This window comes from Plodia interpunctella, chromosome 4 (assembly GCF_027563975.2).
Source record: "Plodia interpunctella isolate USDA-ARS_2022_Savannah chromosome 4, ilPloInte3.2, whole genome shotgun sequence".
In the NCBI taxonomy this organism is placed as follows: domain Eukaryota; kingdom Metazoa; phylum Arthropoda; class Insecta; order Lepidoptera; family Pyralidae; genus Plodia; species Plodia interpunctella.
The window spans coordinates 6,052,523-6,069,372 of NC_071297.1; the positions used below are offsets into that span (position 1 = coordinate 6,052,523).

Below are 16,850 nucleotides of genomic sequence, written 5' to 3' on the forward strand. Positions count from 1 at the left end.
TATGAATATTTTTATTAGTCGATTACGTCCCGTAGATCACGATATAGAGGAATTCGCCAAAAAAAATGTGGAATTACCAAATACCGGTTCTTATTTATCGTTATTAAATTAGGAAACTGGTTCCTTATCTATTTTCATTGAAACGTTTTAGTAGAAATATAAAGTTTTTGTCAATTTAAATAACTGATTTACGATGGGTCTTATTTTTATCAATTATATTCACAGAACCTATCGATGTTATAATAGATTACATTTAAAGCTCCCTATCATTTACAAACGGTTAATTAAATTTAACAAATTAACGTTTCATTGTCAGTATTAATTCACTCTATTGCGGCTCACTCATTAATTTCTCTCCATTAAAACTTGGAAGCAATTTATTATAATAGTATTGTTGTAGGCCGCATTGGTATAATAATAAATCAACGGCAATATAATCAAATCAGCGTAGACGGTATCAGTGGTCTCACGACTACTATTAACGATGTGGAGGCATATGCAAGAACCTGCCTCACACCGCAACCTAGTACAGTCGACGAAGCCATTTTGAGTCACGGACCCAGTAAGAATAATTCAGAACATACAATTTTTCAATACGTAATATTTTCAAAATTTTAAATAATGAAGAATCTTTCCTATTTTAAAACTTACAATCGGGAACTATGTAATAGTGTAACAAAAATGAAAATCCAATTTTGCACAACACTTTACATCAATAATAATATTTGCCTACTATGGTTTTCCGTAGGTAGCTGGAATAAATCTTTACATTTCTTCTTAATCTTCATCATATCGTGAAGACAAATTTTTACATACATAAATGAATATGTCGAAAGAAAAGTAGTTTTTGAATTGACTTACTTTTTTAAATTTTAATTTGACAGAGAGAGAGGCAGGGATCTCGTACACATGTATAGTCTTCATTGACTGTACTAACGGCGACTTGAACCCGGGCCCGGACATCAATTAGCTTCGACTTGTTCTCGCAATTATGTGCTCAAACTAAATTGCTGGGAGATTCGTCGATCGTTAATGGTTCGACTAAGTTTCCATGACACATGACGAAGATTGCTCGTCCGTTGCCTGTTTGCGTTCTCACGCTGTATTATCTATCATAATTTCGTCGACTCATTGTCCAGATTTCGTGTACGAAGGTAAATTAGCGGCGGGCTCACCGAATGTCACGAGTCACAAATGATACGCCTCACACACGGTCGCCGCGGAGCCCTAATGTCCTCAGCTAATGCGGCGGAGGCCCGACAAGAGGACAATTTCCGGGCTCGCCCCTACCTTCCCTCCATTACGCACTAGAAACAATTCCCTAACCATTATAATCATTAATGATGCCACGACGATTAACCTAAGCCAAGATAGATTTCCTATATTCATACATTAAATTATTTTAAAGTTCAGTAGTAGTTATTTTAAAGCAATACAGCTATAAGTTGTTTGATTTATTGCGAAACTTTAATTGGTGCCGCTTTGGGACGTAACAAAATTAATTTATCTCAAATGAAGTTGAAAAGAGTTGGCGCGCTGAGTTTTTTGCTTCTCAAAGGTCTGAAAACATTTACACTAGCCTTTTATTTTTAAAAGCTCTGCGAGCGACAAACTGGACGCTGACAGATGCAGAGCTAATGACAAATTAACCGTTAAAAACTCGTAGAATGGGAAAAAATATCGGGTTAAAAAGCTGCGAGTTGGCGCTTTATGTTCAGCGGGCGTGTTTCGCAGAGACAGCGGCTGTTTAGAGCGGGCCAGCGTGGGCTGCCCCGTCGTCGCTCGTCGGATGCAATCATCGGTTTCCACCTCAAAGCCGTTTGATCTCTCCTTTCAAAGACTCACTGTGGAAACGTTCTGCATCTTCAGATATCCATTGCTGACAGTTACTAATTGTTTAATTTATAATAATTTTGCTAGGTTAAAAACTTTACACTGTAATCACACAGCTAATTTCTATGAATTTATGATTATCTATAGCTTTATATAGATAATCATAAATTCATATTATATATTATATGAAGCTTTTATTTTATCACTTTCTCGACGCGCATCAAAACTACCAATATTTTCATTAAATAAAAAAATTTACTGACCATAGTTCGCTATCACCGAAAGTTGAACATGAAGTTGAATCGCACGCAAGCTGAGATTGCTCCCACGATAATTACTGTAAATAATGTGTGCAGCAAATCATATGCTACGAAATGAGGCATAAAATGTTAGAGTTGAGGCTTGGGAACGGGACGGGCGTGCGTAATTACCCGTCGAGAATGTGGCAAGTCCTGCGGCCGCCAGCCTCCGGACTCCCACTAAACTAGGAATAAAGTGCTCGACTGCGGCGCCCAACACTCGTTAATTACTAACTACACTTGAAAACTTAATATACATGTTACGAATGTTACACATGTTGTACTGAATAAAAACCACATTGACGAATCCTACTTGCAACTAATATTAGAAATGCGAAATTTTAGATGAGTCTTTGATAAATAGGAAGCATATACCGTTAGCTCTTATTCCATAATAACGTAATTCTTATGGGTGTAGAGCCCCAGGACGGGGCTAGTTAATAATAATTTTAACCGCACGGATTTAAAGATTATTCTTTGGGGGCCTCGTTGTACAAAGAGTGGTGAAGTGGCCGTCTCCTTAGGGCATCTATTAAACGGACAGGAATCGTTTCCCACAGCCCGCTCTCGGCTCGTCACGGAATCAATATCGTCTTTTATCTTATGAGACGTGCTCCACATACACACACAGTCACGAAGTACACCCACACCACGATCTTCTCTAGGGTTGTTAACACGCTGAACAACGTGAAGAACATCGTACCTAAAATTAATACATGCGTGTCTATGCATAGACTAAAATTCGAAAAACTGCACAATAAAATCAGCACTTTATAACCTGTCGTTTTATTGTCCTCGGGATCTGCATTATTTTATATATTAATAATAATTTGAGATCATAATTTTATTCAGCGAATTTTACATTAATTAATCGGAAACTTCAGCATCCTTATTTATATTTAATGCTGGTGCATTATAATTAGTATCTGAATAAAAAAAAATTGACAATCAGAATCACTGAGCCCTAGTTTGGACGACGAACTTGAGTGATGTCTTTTTATCTAACGACATTCTATCCGTGAGTCACAGATGTAAAGTGCGTACGAGCCAATTCTATGACACTTTTTACTATGGGACTTCAAACTGTTACGCCAATTAAAATAGCTGAGTGAGTTTTTGTGGCGCAGCCGGCTGACGGATGCCGAAATTTATTTGGGTCAAAGAGAAAAGATTAATATGGTTCAAACGAACGGCGCCGAGTTAATGTTCGTGTAAATACACCGACTAAAACATGTTTATTAGTCAACGGCTAACTCTTAAATGTGCTCTTAAAATACAAACAATACAGAGTAATTGCTGGAATGTTTTCAACATTGTTCCTTTGAACAACCCAGCTGTATTTGAGTTAGCGCCATTCCGGCTGAAAACAATAAAACTTCTGTTCGTGACGCCCAGTGCATCTCGAATACATCGTGATGTAACTGATGCATTCAATACGAGTAGTTGACTATAGTGTGTGTTACAAGAGCGGAGCTAGTTTCAGTACAAGAAAGGGCCGTGTGCACATCGCCGGGTCACAAACCCATCAGTCAGGACGGGCCATGGGAAAACGTTGAAACACGACACATCCCGCTTCCTACTTGCCATATATGCATCGAGCCACATCTCATACAATACGCACCATAACCTACGCATTCTCTCTATACCTTTGATTTATTGTGAACACAACAATCACATATCTCCGTAATAAATGGTACTCGCAATAAATGATGTTATATCAATAAAATTTTAAACCGTGGGCGTCGTGATGGTCCTTCGGATTGTAAGGAGAATTCATAATATCTATATTCAATCTTCAATTGAATCCCAATGGCTACATTATATATTTCACCTACTGTCTGTAGAAAATTTGTTTTATACAACACCAAGAATCAAATCCATGTTTGAACTTTACGTAATTAAAGTCGAACAAAAACCGCCCTGAAAAATTGTATGAAAATCCTTTGTTTCTCTTGGGAATTATTTATAACCCGGTCGAAATAAATATGAACATAGCTGCACACAAACGTCATTTAGACAGGTCCAAAAACCAATTCCGTCGTGTTACATCAATATTTTAAAAGAAGTATTTATAAGTGCAGACTGGCAAAAAATATAATTATATTTTTAAAACACGAACAAATATAATATCAATGTAAATATTTGATGGATGTTGTTGTAATTATTCATGTACCTATTAGTAATTTTATTTTTATTATCTTCGTAGGCAGGTGTCGTATAAAGCACTATATATATCACTCGAAAGAAAGTACGATTCACAACTCGTGTGTCTGCAAACCTGGCCTAAACGTCTCGGGTCGCAACATACACCCTCGTTATTCAAATTCAAATTCAAATCATTTATTTTCTCGTCAATATTTATAACTATAAATAACTATTTATCACAAGCTACAAACTACTGGCATTTCATTCTGGCATTTCGGAATAAAATTTAAATGTCACAATATATGAATTATTATAACAAAAATAAAAATTATGAATAAAATAATAAAAAAACAGTAAAATAAAAATTAGGAGATCATGTGTGAAGTGGCAAAGTTGTCGGGAGGATCCAAGCGTTTTTATCAGTTAAATAGGCGTTCATTGTGTAATACGCTTTATCCATTAAATTTTTCTTAACATAAGTTTTAAAATTTTTCATTGGCAGATTAATAGCCTCTGCAGGGAGTTTATTGAATAATTTTACACTTTGACCTACGAAAGACCGCCGAACCTTTTTAACCCTGAATCTGTTCATACAACGTTTGTGGTTATTTCTAGTGTTTACACTATTTACTTCGTTTAATTTTTTATATAAATGTAAATTTGATTTGACAAAAATAAGCACATCAAAGATATACTGACATACAACAGTGAGGATGTTAATTGATTTGAAGAGTTCTTGAAGAGAATCTCGAGGTTTAAACCCATAAATAAAACGGATAGCTCTTTTCTGTAATACAAAAATTTTTCCTATGTCAGCTGCATTACCCCAAACTAATAGTCCGTAGGACATAATGCTATGAAAGTAGCTGAAATACACAAGTCTAGCTGTATGTTAGAATCAGTGACTTCAATTTCTCGATGAACAATGTGCTATTAAGTATTTACTGTGGCTATTCTACTGATAAGATAATATTAGCTTTCCTTATCCATAATATGATAAGAAAAGCTAAGTATTTTTAAATCTTAATTTATCATGGAACAGAGATATGTGAAATAAAAAGTTATATTACCATCTTTAAAAATGTAAGTGCTATGAGACCGGAAAGTCTTAAATCTATTTTAAGTTAAGCTAAGTTGAATAGTTTTGCTACTGACTGTACACGATCCCAGGGAACTCCACCTTTCTGTAATAAATTAAGCTTTGCGCAAACGTTTTGCGTATGAAATAACACAACTATTTACAATTCAACTCGATTTATTGGATTGATAAATAGTTTTGCTTTCGATAACATAGCTATCTATAATATCAATAATATAAAACCTTTCGCTTATAGAGGGTGTGCGAAAAGGTGGAAAATCGGAAAATATTAGTAAATCACATGGGGCAGAAAAATCTCAACAACTTCGTATGGTAAATACGGCAGACTTACAAAAATATGATTTTTGCTATTGATTTTACAAAACGCACGTTTTGTTATAACAAACTCAAAGACTTAAAATCTATGAGACAAATTATCTGTTTAACAATAATAACATCTATCCATGTAAGTCACTTGAGTGACCAGGCAGCATAGCGCATGACATAGCGAAGTATATACACTCTGCTCTGAGCGTAGTCATTATTTATTCAAAAGATCCATGTTTAAGTTCGTCCTCAGAAAGAAGTTCCTTAGCCGCTCGATTTTCCTTCAAACTCGCCGAAAATTCACTTCGTGCCTCTCCAGTAGACGACGCTCGAGGGACACAAAACAAAGTTTTGTCATGGGGGCTTTAAATTCCCTAATGTTTGTCAAAACATACTTAAACCTGTCAGGAGGCGCTTAAATCAATTTATTATACAGGTACTCGGAGACACTTCGGCAACAAGCATGTTTACCCACATGTATGTATGTAAATCTCACGTTCGTTGCTTCTTCAAAAAGCCGTATGGAAAACTCTAAGCCTCTTTTATATTCTCGCTCCTTATCCTTGTGGGATAATTCAAACCCATAGGACAGGTTTTTACATAATTTCGGCGGCCCTTTCTATTCGCCGCTGCGGCGTCACATTTTCGTATTTTTATTGGTCACACAGGAGCAAGCGCTGTTAAATTAGTAAACATTCAATAAATCACGGGCGCGTAATACAATTTTGGCGATCGTAAATAAAATTTGAGCAAAGGGTAACGAGTTTTGAAAACAAATATTTTGGAGGACAAAAAGGGTAACCGGGTGTACGCCTGTCGTATTTGTTGTGAACAATGTACGTAGGGGTAATTGTTTGACATGCAAAGCGCTGAGATCAACCAGCCGCCTCTCTTCGCAGCAGGGGAACCGCCTGGGTCTTTGAACTATGAATTTCTGTGCTGGTTTTCCTATAACACGAACTGCATATATTTGGCTTGGCTTTGCATCTGAAGCAGATCCGCGTTGTTTGTTACTGTATAATCTATTCGAAGAACAATAACATCGCAGAAATAAGACAGGTTTTAAGATGTTGTTTCTTTATATATAGCGGTTATCGTTCCGCCGTGACTGACATAACGCTGCCATCTTGACCCGACCCTCATCTTGTAGATAATCGTATAGATTGAAAATCGTAATTCCTTTTTTCTCTGAATTGTTTTTACTTCTGATACAAACATTTTGCTTTTCATGTAAAAAGGAAAATGTTTGTGTGAAATGACATCATTACACGAAAATAAGAAGTAATAATAGATAAATACTTTTGGTATACCAATTTTTCTACTCGAAACCAATATTCTACTTCTCAAATTTCATATCACAACAAATCACTAAAAGCACCCAGAATTGGTTTCACAAATTTTAATAACGTAATTTATAAATATACTTTATTTATTTTATCTATTCGAAAAACTTGCAGCTATTTTTAACAAATTGAAAAACACTTAGATAAATAACTATAAAGCCAATAGATACTCGTATTACCAGTAATTGTAAAGGCTAAAAATACGTTAATCGTATTTTTTTATTCTGCAATAAATGTATGCTTTAAAGTATTCATCGAATTGATGAGAAAAAAATATCCATTTCTATATCACATATTAAATGCCTAAAAAACAAGATGCTAAGCAAAATTCGGCATTTTTCAAAGAGAACCCTCATCTTTAAAGACAGCTTTTATTCACACTTTACACAAAGATTCTTCGCACAATGGGAAATATAACCGCATCACATGTTGAACACGGGCGGGCCAACTCCTCGCCGCTCTATTGCACTATGCGTATGCTTAACGTTTTTTTGTCCAACCGTCTCGTCTAATAACTCAGCAAGCTTCGATGGCACCTCGGCGCGAGCGCAAAAAACGACAAAGCTCGTAAGTTCGAGGTAACCGAGGGTCGAGGCCCGGGGAGCCGTATGGCGGAGCCCGAGGCGAACTGGAGCGCCAAGCCAGTCGGTCGCGCACACCCAAACAGACACGACGCAGCAACCGCGTGCTGCATTTACGAAATTGATCGCGCTAACAAATACTTGTTTACAGATAAATAAAAAAGTGATTAATAAAATGTTAAACTCTAAGTGAAACCATGGATTGTAATGATGACTGAAAATGTTACGAAAGTGTTGGTAACGATGTAAGTGATAAGCTGACGTTGTGAGATGTTGGGTCCGGAGACCTATTTGTGAAGTGGACTGTCTTGATCAACGCCAGGATGACTATGAAATCGCTGAAGTACAGCGAGCGGGAGATGGAGGGCTTCAGCCCTGTGCCGCCCCCTCTGCCCCGCCGTCAGCCACTTAGGAACATTTACGCCGAGCCCTTCGTAGACCCTAGGTAAGTACCCTACCCTAGATAACTTAAGATTAAGTTTATTAACGTACTAACAAAAAATATCATATTTTTATGCATTAACCAACTAATCAAATGCATGAGATATGAGAGCATGACAGATCTTTAGATTTTAAAATTTCCATTTTTTTTTCAACTAACTTGAATGCTCATTTACAACACCCGAAGCAAAAGGAATGGTAGAATGTGATTGTTTTAAACTGTGTTGTATAAGAAGTAGAATTAGAGAATATAAATCATTGAGATGTCTTGAGACTTAATTCAATAATCCAATTAATAATTAATTAACTGATTGTATAAAACTAATATATATATGTTTATAGTTCTAATCTCCAAGATATAAATATTATTACTCCAAATACAAAAGATAAAGTTAATTATAATAGACATTATCAAACATACAAAACATTCTAAAGCGGCAAGATAAAACACAACGTTTAAGCCGTCGGACCACATAAATTACAGAGCTTTTGATAAAGCCGACTTCATCGAAAGCTTACAGCGAAACAAACGATAGTATAGTCACACTGAAATGCCAAACACATCCACTGTTAAGAATTTTAATGATATATTTATTGCATGTGATAGCTAAAGTAGACATAGAATTATGTAGAACTCTTGTGGGAAAATAAGTACACAAAACTGGTATCAGCGACATTCCTCAGTCCATAATAAGGAGGTGTAGTGAGCATGAACTTAAACGTCTTGTCAATAAAAACCCCGGGTCCCACAGTTTGTACAAATGATCAACAAGGGTGTAAATAGTTTTGGATAAAGGTTTAAAAAATATATGTTTACATCATAAAGCATACTTTTTTCAAATAAAGTGAGCATGATAAAAGAGATAGAAAGTAGGTATTAATTTAGATTGTCAAAATTACAATGGTTTTTATGTGTATTCATGAACGTTTTGATGTTGTAAACGTAACAGCGTGACATAAAATTGCTATGAAACTGAAAAAAGGGAATAAAAAGCAAACACTCTGGGATAAAACAAAAAAAAAGTGATGTGTTAGTATGTAGCGAAATCAAGTATTTGAAAGCAAACAATACCCAAGCGGAAGTATAACGAAATGAATCCGTACAAAATGAGGAAAATGTTCGATTCAATTGACTAGTTGAATCAGTTGGTGGCACTTGTTTACCTTCGAACCCCAACTCCGCGCCCCTTGCGTTCCACTCTTCAAGTAATAATAAAGAGCCTGAAGCCAGAAAACATTTCATATATTGAGGAACTATACATAGCAACGAACCCCGCAAACCTCTGTAGACCACAACATTATTAAAGTAAGGCACTACACAAAACTAATTCTGCGGTTCTTATTCCGGGTATCCTTTTGGGAATCGATCGGAGTTGCGTGGAAGAAATTTCCATTGCCGAATAGGTACGGCTCTGAGTGAGGGATGGGTATAGTATGCTGATGCTGTATATGTGTGTTAATGGCTGGTGGTGGACTAGATATGTATGACCCGGGCGGATGCGCTCCTATATGTTCCGTCATAAATCATATTTTTATACTTGGCGCACGTTCCGCCGCCGGGCACTGGCAGCAGTTACTGCCATCTGCGACACCCCAATCGCCGCTCAACTTAATTTCGACAGATTCGAGGGTGGATCCCGACTATTAATATTGCAATATCGGTACAAAATATTCCAGTTAGGACAGAAATCTTTGTGATCATATGGACAATACAAATAGATTATATGTGGTAACAAATATCTAGATCGATGGATCATAGCTAAATCGATTGGTTGAGTTAAAGTTCAAAATAAATTTATTATTGATTTTAAAAATATATTTGTTCGTACGAGTAGATTCCTATGAATTTATAATAGAAATAAACGACTCGGGCTCTAAATCAATGTAGCTACGTAATGGTGTTAACATTGAAAACATTCAGCATAGGTATCGTGCAATTCGCACGATGAGACAATGCAAATCTATACTATCTCAGCATAATGATAGTGACTCGGATATCATATGTTTATAACTTTCTATCTTCACTTATCTTAATGTATTTGTCATACCCAAATTTGTTATTATTGACTTGTTTAATGACAGCAATTTGATATGCTACAGCGATGATCGATAACGGTACACTAGACGGTGCTGGTGGTGAGTAAGAATGTAATTTCCCTTACAATGTGTTAACAAGGCCCGGACACAACAAACTATACGATGGTTAAGTGCACGTTACAATAGATAGTGAATAGATAGAATCGTAATTGTGGGGCGCCCCTCGCTGCGCAGTCGAATTGCTCGAGCGTCGACGACGATCGTCGCCCAACGAATCGACTTGATGAAGGCACAGAATAAATATCATAAATGAAGGTAACGTCTACCTCAAACACTGCTTCGTGTGCACCAGACTGTTACACGATATCGTCTGAATGAAATAAAAACAAATGATACATTTCGCTCCAAGATTTTACAGTAAAAGGTCGAGCTCTAATTGACTTAGAACATCAATGTTTGTAAAACATTCATGTTCAACTTGAGAAATCAAATAATCTTAGAGGATGTTTGTTTTCTCGGATGCTAAGTTAAAATTGATAATTTCAAAAGAATCCACAAAATCATTCTTATTGTAGCCAACTTGGCAATAATAAAGGATTTTTTATTAGACGGTTGTACCATTCGTGTTACAAAATAAATTTTCCAATCTCAATATCACAGCTTTTAATTTTGAGTGTAATAATCTTGAAACATATTCAAAATTTTCCATAATTAGCGTCGCACAAACTGACTGAAATGCGGCGCACGTCTGCAAAGACACGATCGCCAAACTGCGCAGGGAGTTTCGGACTAACGGCAAATATTTGATCGTATATGGAGCCGGGAAGTTTGTCGGAGCAAGAAATCATTTCCATACGTTCCGGACAACGCAAACAGCGCTCACCCATCAAACTCCAAGTCAAACCTGCAACTTTGTTAATAGCGTTTAGACTATCTGGAAACGCAAACCAAACTCCCTTACGACTATTCAATATCTGACCTAAACTATGCTTTGTAATTAATTCGAAAGTAATGATACAAAGGCCATTTAAGGAATCAGAGGTAATCCCGCAGAGATGTTACACAAAGGCAAATTGCACAAGGGAATATTGCCTGTGGCGCAGCTCTCACGTGATTACTAAACTATAACTTCCCTTTCGACTTCTTGTTGCGGAGGATTATGTAGACAGCGAATGCAAGATATCTCTATCTTTGGAATCAAAGCATTATTATTGTAAGTGCATTTGATGTGCAAAAGTAGATACAGAGAGATTTTTACACTCAAAGAACATGATGTAACACTTTTTAATTATTTTTCTGTCCATACGTATGTTATGAATTAAATGATTGCAGAACTACTTCTAAGTATATTAGATATGAGTATAGTGATCGATTGTTGTATTTGAGGCTTATTAATAGTTCGTATAATTAGAGGAAACGCCCCATCAGGCCGGCACAATGTTGCCATGAAAGGGGCGCAGTATCGGCAGCACTTCAAACCAATCTGTGCCCGCTACAGGATATTCAATTATCTTCCTTTAACTTTAATGTATAATGTCGACACAATCATTTCATTAAGCGAAATCTTGTGCTCCTATCACACGTAATTGGTTCGATCAAACGAATCAATAATAGTCAATTACTCAGTACCATCAGAAGCAGTGGCGGTTGAGTGCTCTTCCATGTCGAGCCAGTATCGAATGTTTAATTGATTTTTCAATTCAGTTCTAATAGAAATGATTACTAAAACATATAAAATTGACTTCGTCTATTATATATGTATATGTTTAGCATTGAGATATTTCCTAATATGGCTTTCGCTTAGCGTACCTTGTTATCTGTTGATGCTAAAACCAAAATATACGTTTATCACTGCTACAGCTACAGTTAAATAACGCTATTGTTTTATTCCAGTAAAAGCTCCCGACTCTCTACCGAAAGTCTGAAAGCTTCAAACAAAACGTCAATCCTATATCGAACTGCCTATAACGGGAACCAATCAATCATCTATGTATACCTTTAAACGAAACAAGTGATTGAAATAACGGGGCTGTGGCATTATCCGACTGTCCATTCTGTTTCGGGTATACGTTGGTCAACAGACTAAATCAATAATGTATGACGCTGTATTTGGGACAAAGGATAATCCAGGTTCGTCCACAACAATTCTTCTGTCACGAAGTTGGACATAAATCTTTCACGTTGGCATCGATCGATAGCTATATGTTCTCAGCCACCGTCACACCACAGATAATCTCCTGTCGCCTCGCCCGATCCCTAATACTTATCTCGCCTGACGTTTGTAAACAACCACTTTTCTTTTGAATAATATACTCGTTGAGGTGAGGCTCTGAATACAATAGCGACGCTGTAATAGTTTCCGTTTTGAATAAGAGATGTCCATTGTCTCCTTTCAATATTGATTAAGTTCGTCTATGCCTACTGGCTGGTGGCGGCATTGGAAATTGTTTTCCGGTGGAATGCCGCCTCCAAGTTAACTTTCGTGTCGACTCTCGGAGTTGCAATGAATAGAAATAATAATTTTGAAACATTGATGATATTTCTCATTATCTATTTTATTATATTTCGGAAACTGACGTAATGGTGCCTATTTCCTTTTCAAATATTCGTTCAAAGTAGAGTTTAAAGTATATGTAGAGTTCATTGAACACTTGGCTGGATGATGTCGTTCTAAGAATAGAAAATAATATTCCGTCATCTCGAAACCCACGGCATATTGGATCGGTGACAGTGACACGGTATCAGGGATCAGCGCCGGCACAAACTATTTCGGTGGCACATCAGCACTGGTTCACCGGACGCTTATCGGAATGGGGTATTTCAGCCTAACTCGTTTAAAAATAAACAAACCGTGCCGTCCGAATAAATACAAGGCTCGCTTTGACACTGCCTCCTATAAATAACTGTAATGAATAGGCGGCTGGCATTCCCGCAGTAATATGTAATGTCAACGTTTCCTCGTGTGGATTTATTCCTCTCCTTATTTGAATATTTTATAATTCAGAAGGACAGGCTGTCTCATTCCACACAGTTCAACATGAGCAGGGGGCCGTCTCGCATATTCTATAGCGAGATAGTATAAACTAAAACGTAAAAAAGTTGAATGACGTTAAATAACAAAACTTTCTACATATATCATCGAAATGCTTTCAACCTTCATTGCTTTCTAATATTATAACCGCATCCTAACAGCCAGCATTGTATCATTGTGACCACATGATGCAGCCACTCGACAGAGTCTGGTGTTCGTTACGAGTGGCGAGTAATGCACAAGACATTCGTTCCAACTCCTGTATTAGTCGAATTTCTGATTCAAGTGCACATATTTGGTAAGAGTAGAGCGGACCAAACAGTGGACCACACAGGGTGGCTCCATTTGTCTGCCTGCTCCCCAACATATAACAAACGTGAACGCCGCTCTCAGCTGCACTTATCTAAACACTTAACTCGCGCCTTACACAAACAAAGCTACGCCCTAACTCACTTTTTACCACGAAACGCCTTTTCTTTTAACCCTTTAGGGTTTCGCGGTACTGCAGGCTTTGCGTGCCGAGTTCCTTTGTTTGTGTCCGGAAATTCATGCATTTTACCGCAATGTGTAGTTAAAGGAAGACATACAACGTCGGTAAAGGAATGTCTTTTTCGTATAAATTATGTTTACGAACCTCATATTTGGGTTTAACTCATAATCGTAACCCAACGAAGGCTTACGTGAGTACTTAATGTTAATTGGGCAGGTGTGTATATAGCATATTATAAAAGACCCTTTTTACAAAAGACAAGTACCGAAAAAAACTCACGGCGAAACCTTTCTAATAATAGTTTTGGTCTTGTCCAAGGTACACGTCACCGGGCGTGACCAACGAATGGCTCGCCCTACAGACCCTAAATTCTGAGTCGTAAGTATCAGTAACAGCGCTGGAGCCGCGGTATCTACTGCTGCCGAACATTACCATAACTCTAGCCAAACCATAAACGTAATTAGAGACCACTAACATACACAACTCTCGAGACACATTAATTTATTTTGATTCGATAGGGTTAACGCCCGGGGCGTAGACCAACATTATTACGACCCATGGGACTCTGATACACTTTTACAAGTACATCAGTTATAAAATAATCGTAACTCTAGTGACTTTGACATACGACCAAAATACGATGCATCTTGTTTGCGTGGGTGAAACAGAATGAAGATCTCTAAGAAACGAGTTAATGTGAATTCTCTTGTCTCGAACAAACCAAAATACCGCGAGATGCTTAGTAATTACCTACTTATCATACCCATATAAGTAATGCACAAGTGAACCGTTAGCCATCGACTCGTGCGCTCAAGCGTTTGACATCCCAAATATTGTAATTACCACTAAGCGGCTACGTTTAATCGAAATTGCATGCCTGTCAATTACTTATTTCCATCTTACTGATCCTAATAAATACTTCGATATAAATTTACATTTTATTCTCATATATCTATTTTATATTTAAGCAATGTCTTCCGAAATAATTAAAACTTATTTTTTCTAAACTGGCAGCAAGAACAGCAGAAGTTGTCAACCATTAATATGTATATCATTATTCACCACGGAACTCTTAAAAATAATCATAACTTACTCTTTTTTACCAGCAATAAAATGACTATAAAGTTAAATAGAATATTACGACGGCAAATCGTTTTTCTTTTAGTTTAAAGACGTAATAAAATAATACTTTGGTGAGTATTTAATGAGTTTAATATTTTATTAGTCGCTGCCTTATGAACTCCAATATCTAATAATGCCAAAGCCAAATTCGGTAAACTTTCTAAATTCACCTGTAATCACTTTCGATCACTTTTATTCTGTTTAATGAAGGAGATGAAATATCAAGTTTTATATTACGTAAAGTACGTAATTATTTACTTTTTGGACATACTTACACGAACATCAGTTAATCGGTGGATAGGTCTATGAATTATATGCTGTATGTATAAATGAACTAATATTATAACTTACTGGTACTCACGGTTTATAATGATGATCAGCTGATGAAAATAAAACAGTTTTGCCAAAATAGTAAGAATTGAAGTTGAAAACTGAAATTATTCACGAAGAAAGGTGGCGAAGGGAAATGTAGTAAGATAGTATATTCAAAAATAAACCCACAAACAAACACGACGTAAAAAGTTTTGTTTTTTCCGGCATCGGTCGGTAGTGTTTGTTCCGACATCGACACCTCGATAAATAACGAACCTGAAACAATTTCACATTTTTCCCCACAACCAATACAAATTTATTTTGTGAAATATTGTTAATTTGCTGAATCGTTTACCCTCGCCCTACTGCAAAGTACCTTAGAAAGCTAAACTTCGTAACGTATCCTATGTTATAAGACAGTGAAAATCTACTCTTACAAAAACTTTATAAATGCCATGCATATCTTAATGTATATAAAGTACATTTTTTAAATAGAAAACAATCCAGCTACTTATTTTTAAGTACTCTGAATATAGAGAAGAAGTAAGTTAATGCTAACATGTTTAAGTTTCAACAAAAGTGTAAAAGGTATTTATAATATGAAGCGTGTTTTTCGTATTGAAATTGAATATATATTTCCATAAAAAATGTGAGGATATCGCATAAACATTAGATTAGTTGCCTTAATAACTAGTTTTTGTTTTTCAGATAACCTCAAAGGCCAAATGATGCGTTGATCATTAAATAGCAGGCATTAGCTGTGTAAATAATTCAGAGGCAGTTTGCAATTCAATGTGCTGTTGCTGACCAATAGCTGTGAAAATAGCTTACTCGAATTGTACCAGTAGAGACCATATCTGAAGCACGCGCCTCGCATAGATTATTAAAGCCAATTTTTACTTTTACGAAGATTTTTAATGAAGGTTTATTATTAAGTTCTTATCTGAAAATTTATATATCTGAATATTTATTTCAATTTACATTTGTATATTTTAAATAATTATATAAATTATTCTTGCACAAAATTTATATTTTATTTTACCGATTGGATCAAGAATTTTGATCTCCAAATAACTTGGAAACTTGCCACCACGGCGTTAACCGCATGCAAAATGTTATGTATGGATATCCATTAAAGCGGATCTGCGACATTTTAATGTACTAACTAAATAGACTGTTCAAAACTACACGACGTAACACCGAAATCGAAACCGACCGTACTTAATCGACCAATGAGTTATTACACATGGAATTGTCTTTTAATAAATTTCAAGGCTCATAGAATCGGTTATAGCCAAAAAATGCAGATGAGTGAAAATGTCAATCGGATTTAATTCAAAACTGGGGTAGAAATATGGGTAATGTAGTGCAACGAATGAATCTCTCGCGCCCCTCGTCGCGGTGGTTTCTGCGAGAGTGAGTTCTGGCATTTTCATTTCCCAGGGCGTTGCCTGGTCGCCTTTGAGTTCAGTTTCCGAGACCAGGCGTCCCTGGAGCTATGTACTTAGCAGCGATCAGTCACACCCCTGGATACGCCGTTACCGACATACCGACTGCACGCCATTTTGTCAACCGCTTTAATATTTATAGCCCGTCTGCTACTTGTGGTTGTTTTACTGCGTTTTTATTATAATGCCGCTTTAATTTTAACCCCAGAATTGTCATGAGACAATAAATTTTTAACGTATTTCCCGTGAATTTTTGAAATTACATTTGGATATTTGTCGCCCATGTTTTGAAAAGTCAAAGACTGATTCCGTCGTTCAGCTATCGCGTTTATCAAATTAACGCAAACTCCCTTATCGATCGCT

General features: G+C 36.5%; 1 protein-coding gene across 7 annotated transcripts in view; it reads left to right on the plus strand.

Moving 5' to 3' along the window:
* The window catches only part of Ten-a (Tenascin accessory), a 273,620-nt gene that overhangs the window by 217,261 nt on the left and 39,509 nt on the right, over nucleotides 1-16,850 (plus strand). For 2 of the 7 annotated variants that reach the window (XM_053744519.2, XM_053744520.2), the window contains exons 2-3: nucleotides 7,758-8,051; nucleotides 13,924-13,983. The exons of 2 other annotated variants lie outside the window; for them this stretch is intronic. In XM_053744519.2, the coding sequence (XP_053600494.1) occupies nucleotides 7,930-8,051; nucleotides 13,924-13,983 (182 nt within the window). In that variant the 5' untranslated portion in view covers nucleotides 7,758-7,929. Of the gene's footprint in view, nucleotides 1-7,583; nucleotides 8,052-13,923; nucleotides 13,984-16,850 lie in introns of those variants that run through there. 3 more of the 7 variants (XM_053744518.2, XM_053744521.2, XM_053744523.2) reach the window with 2 other exon arrangements.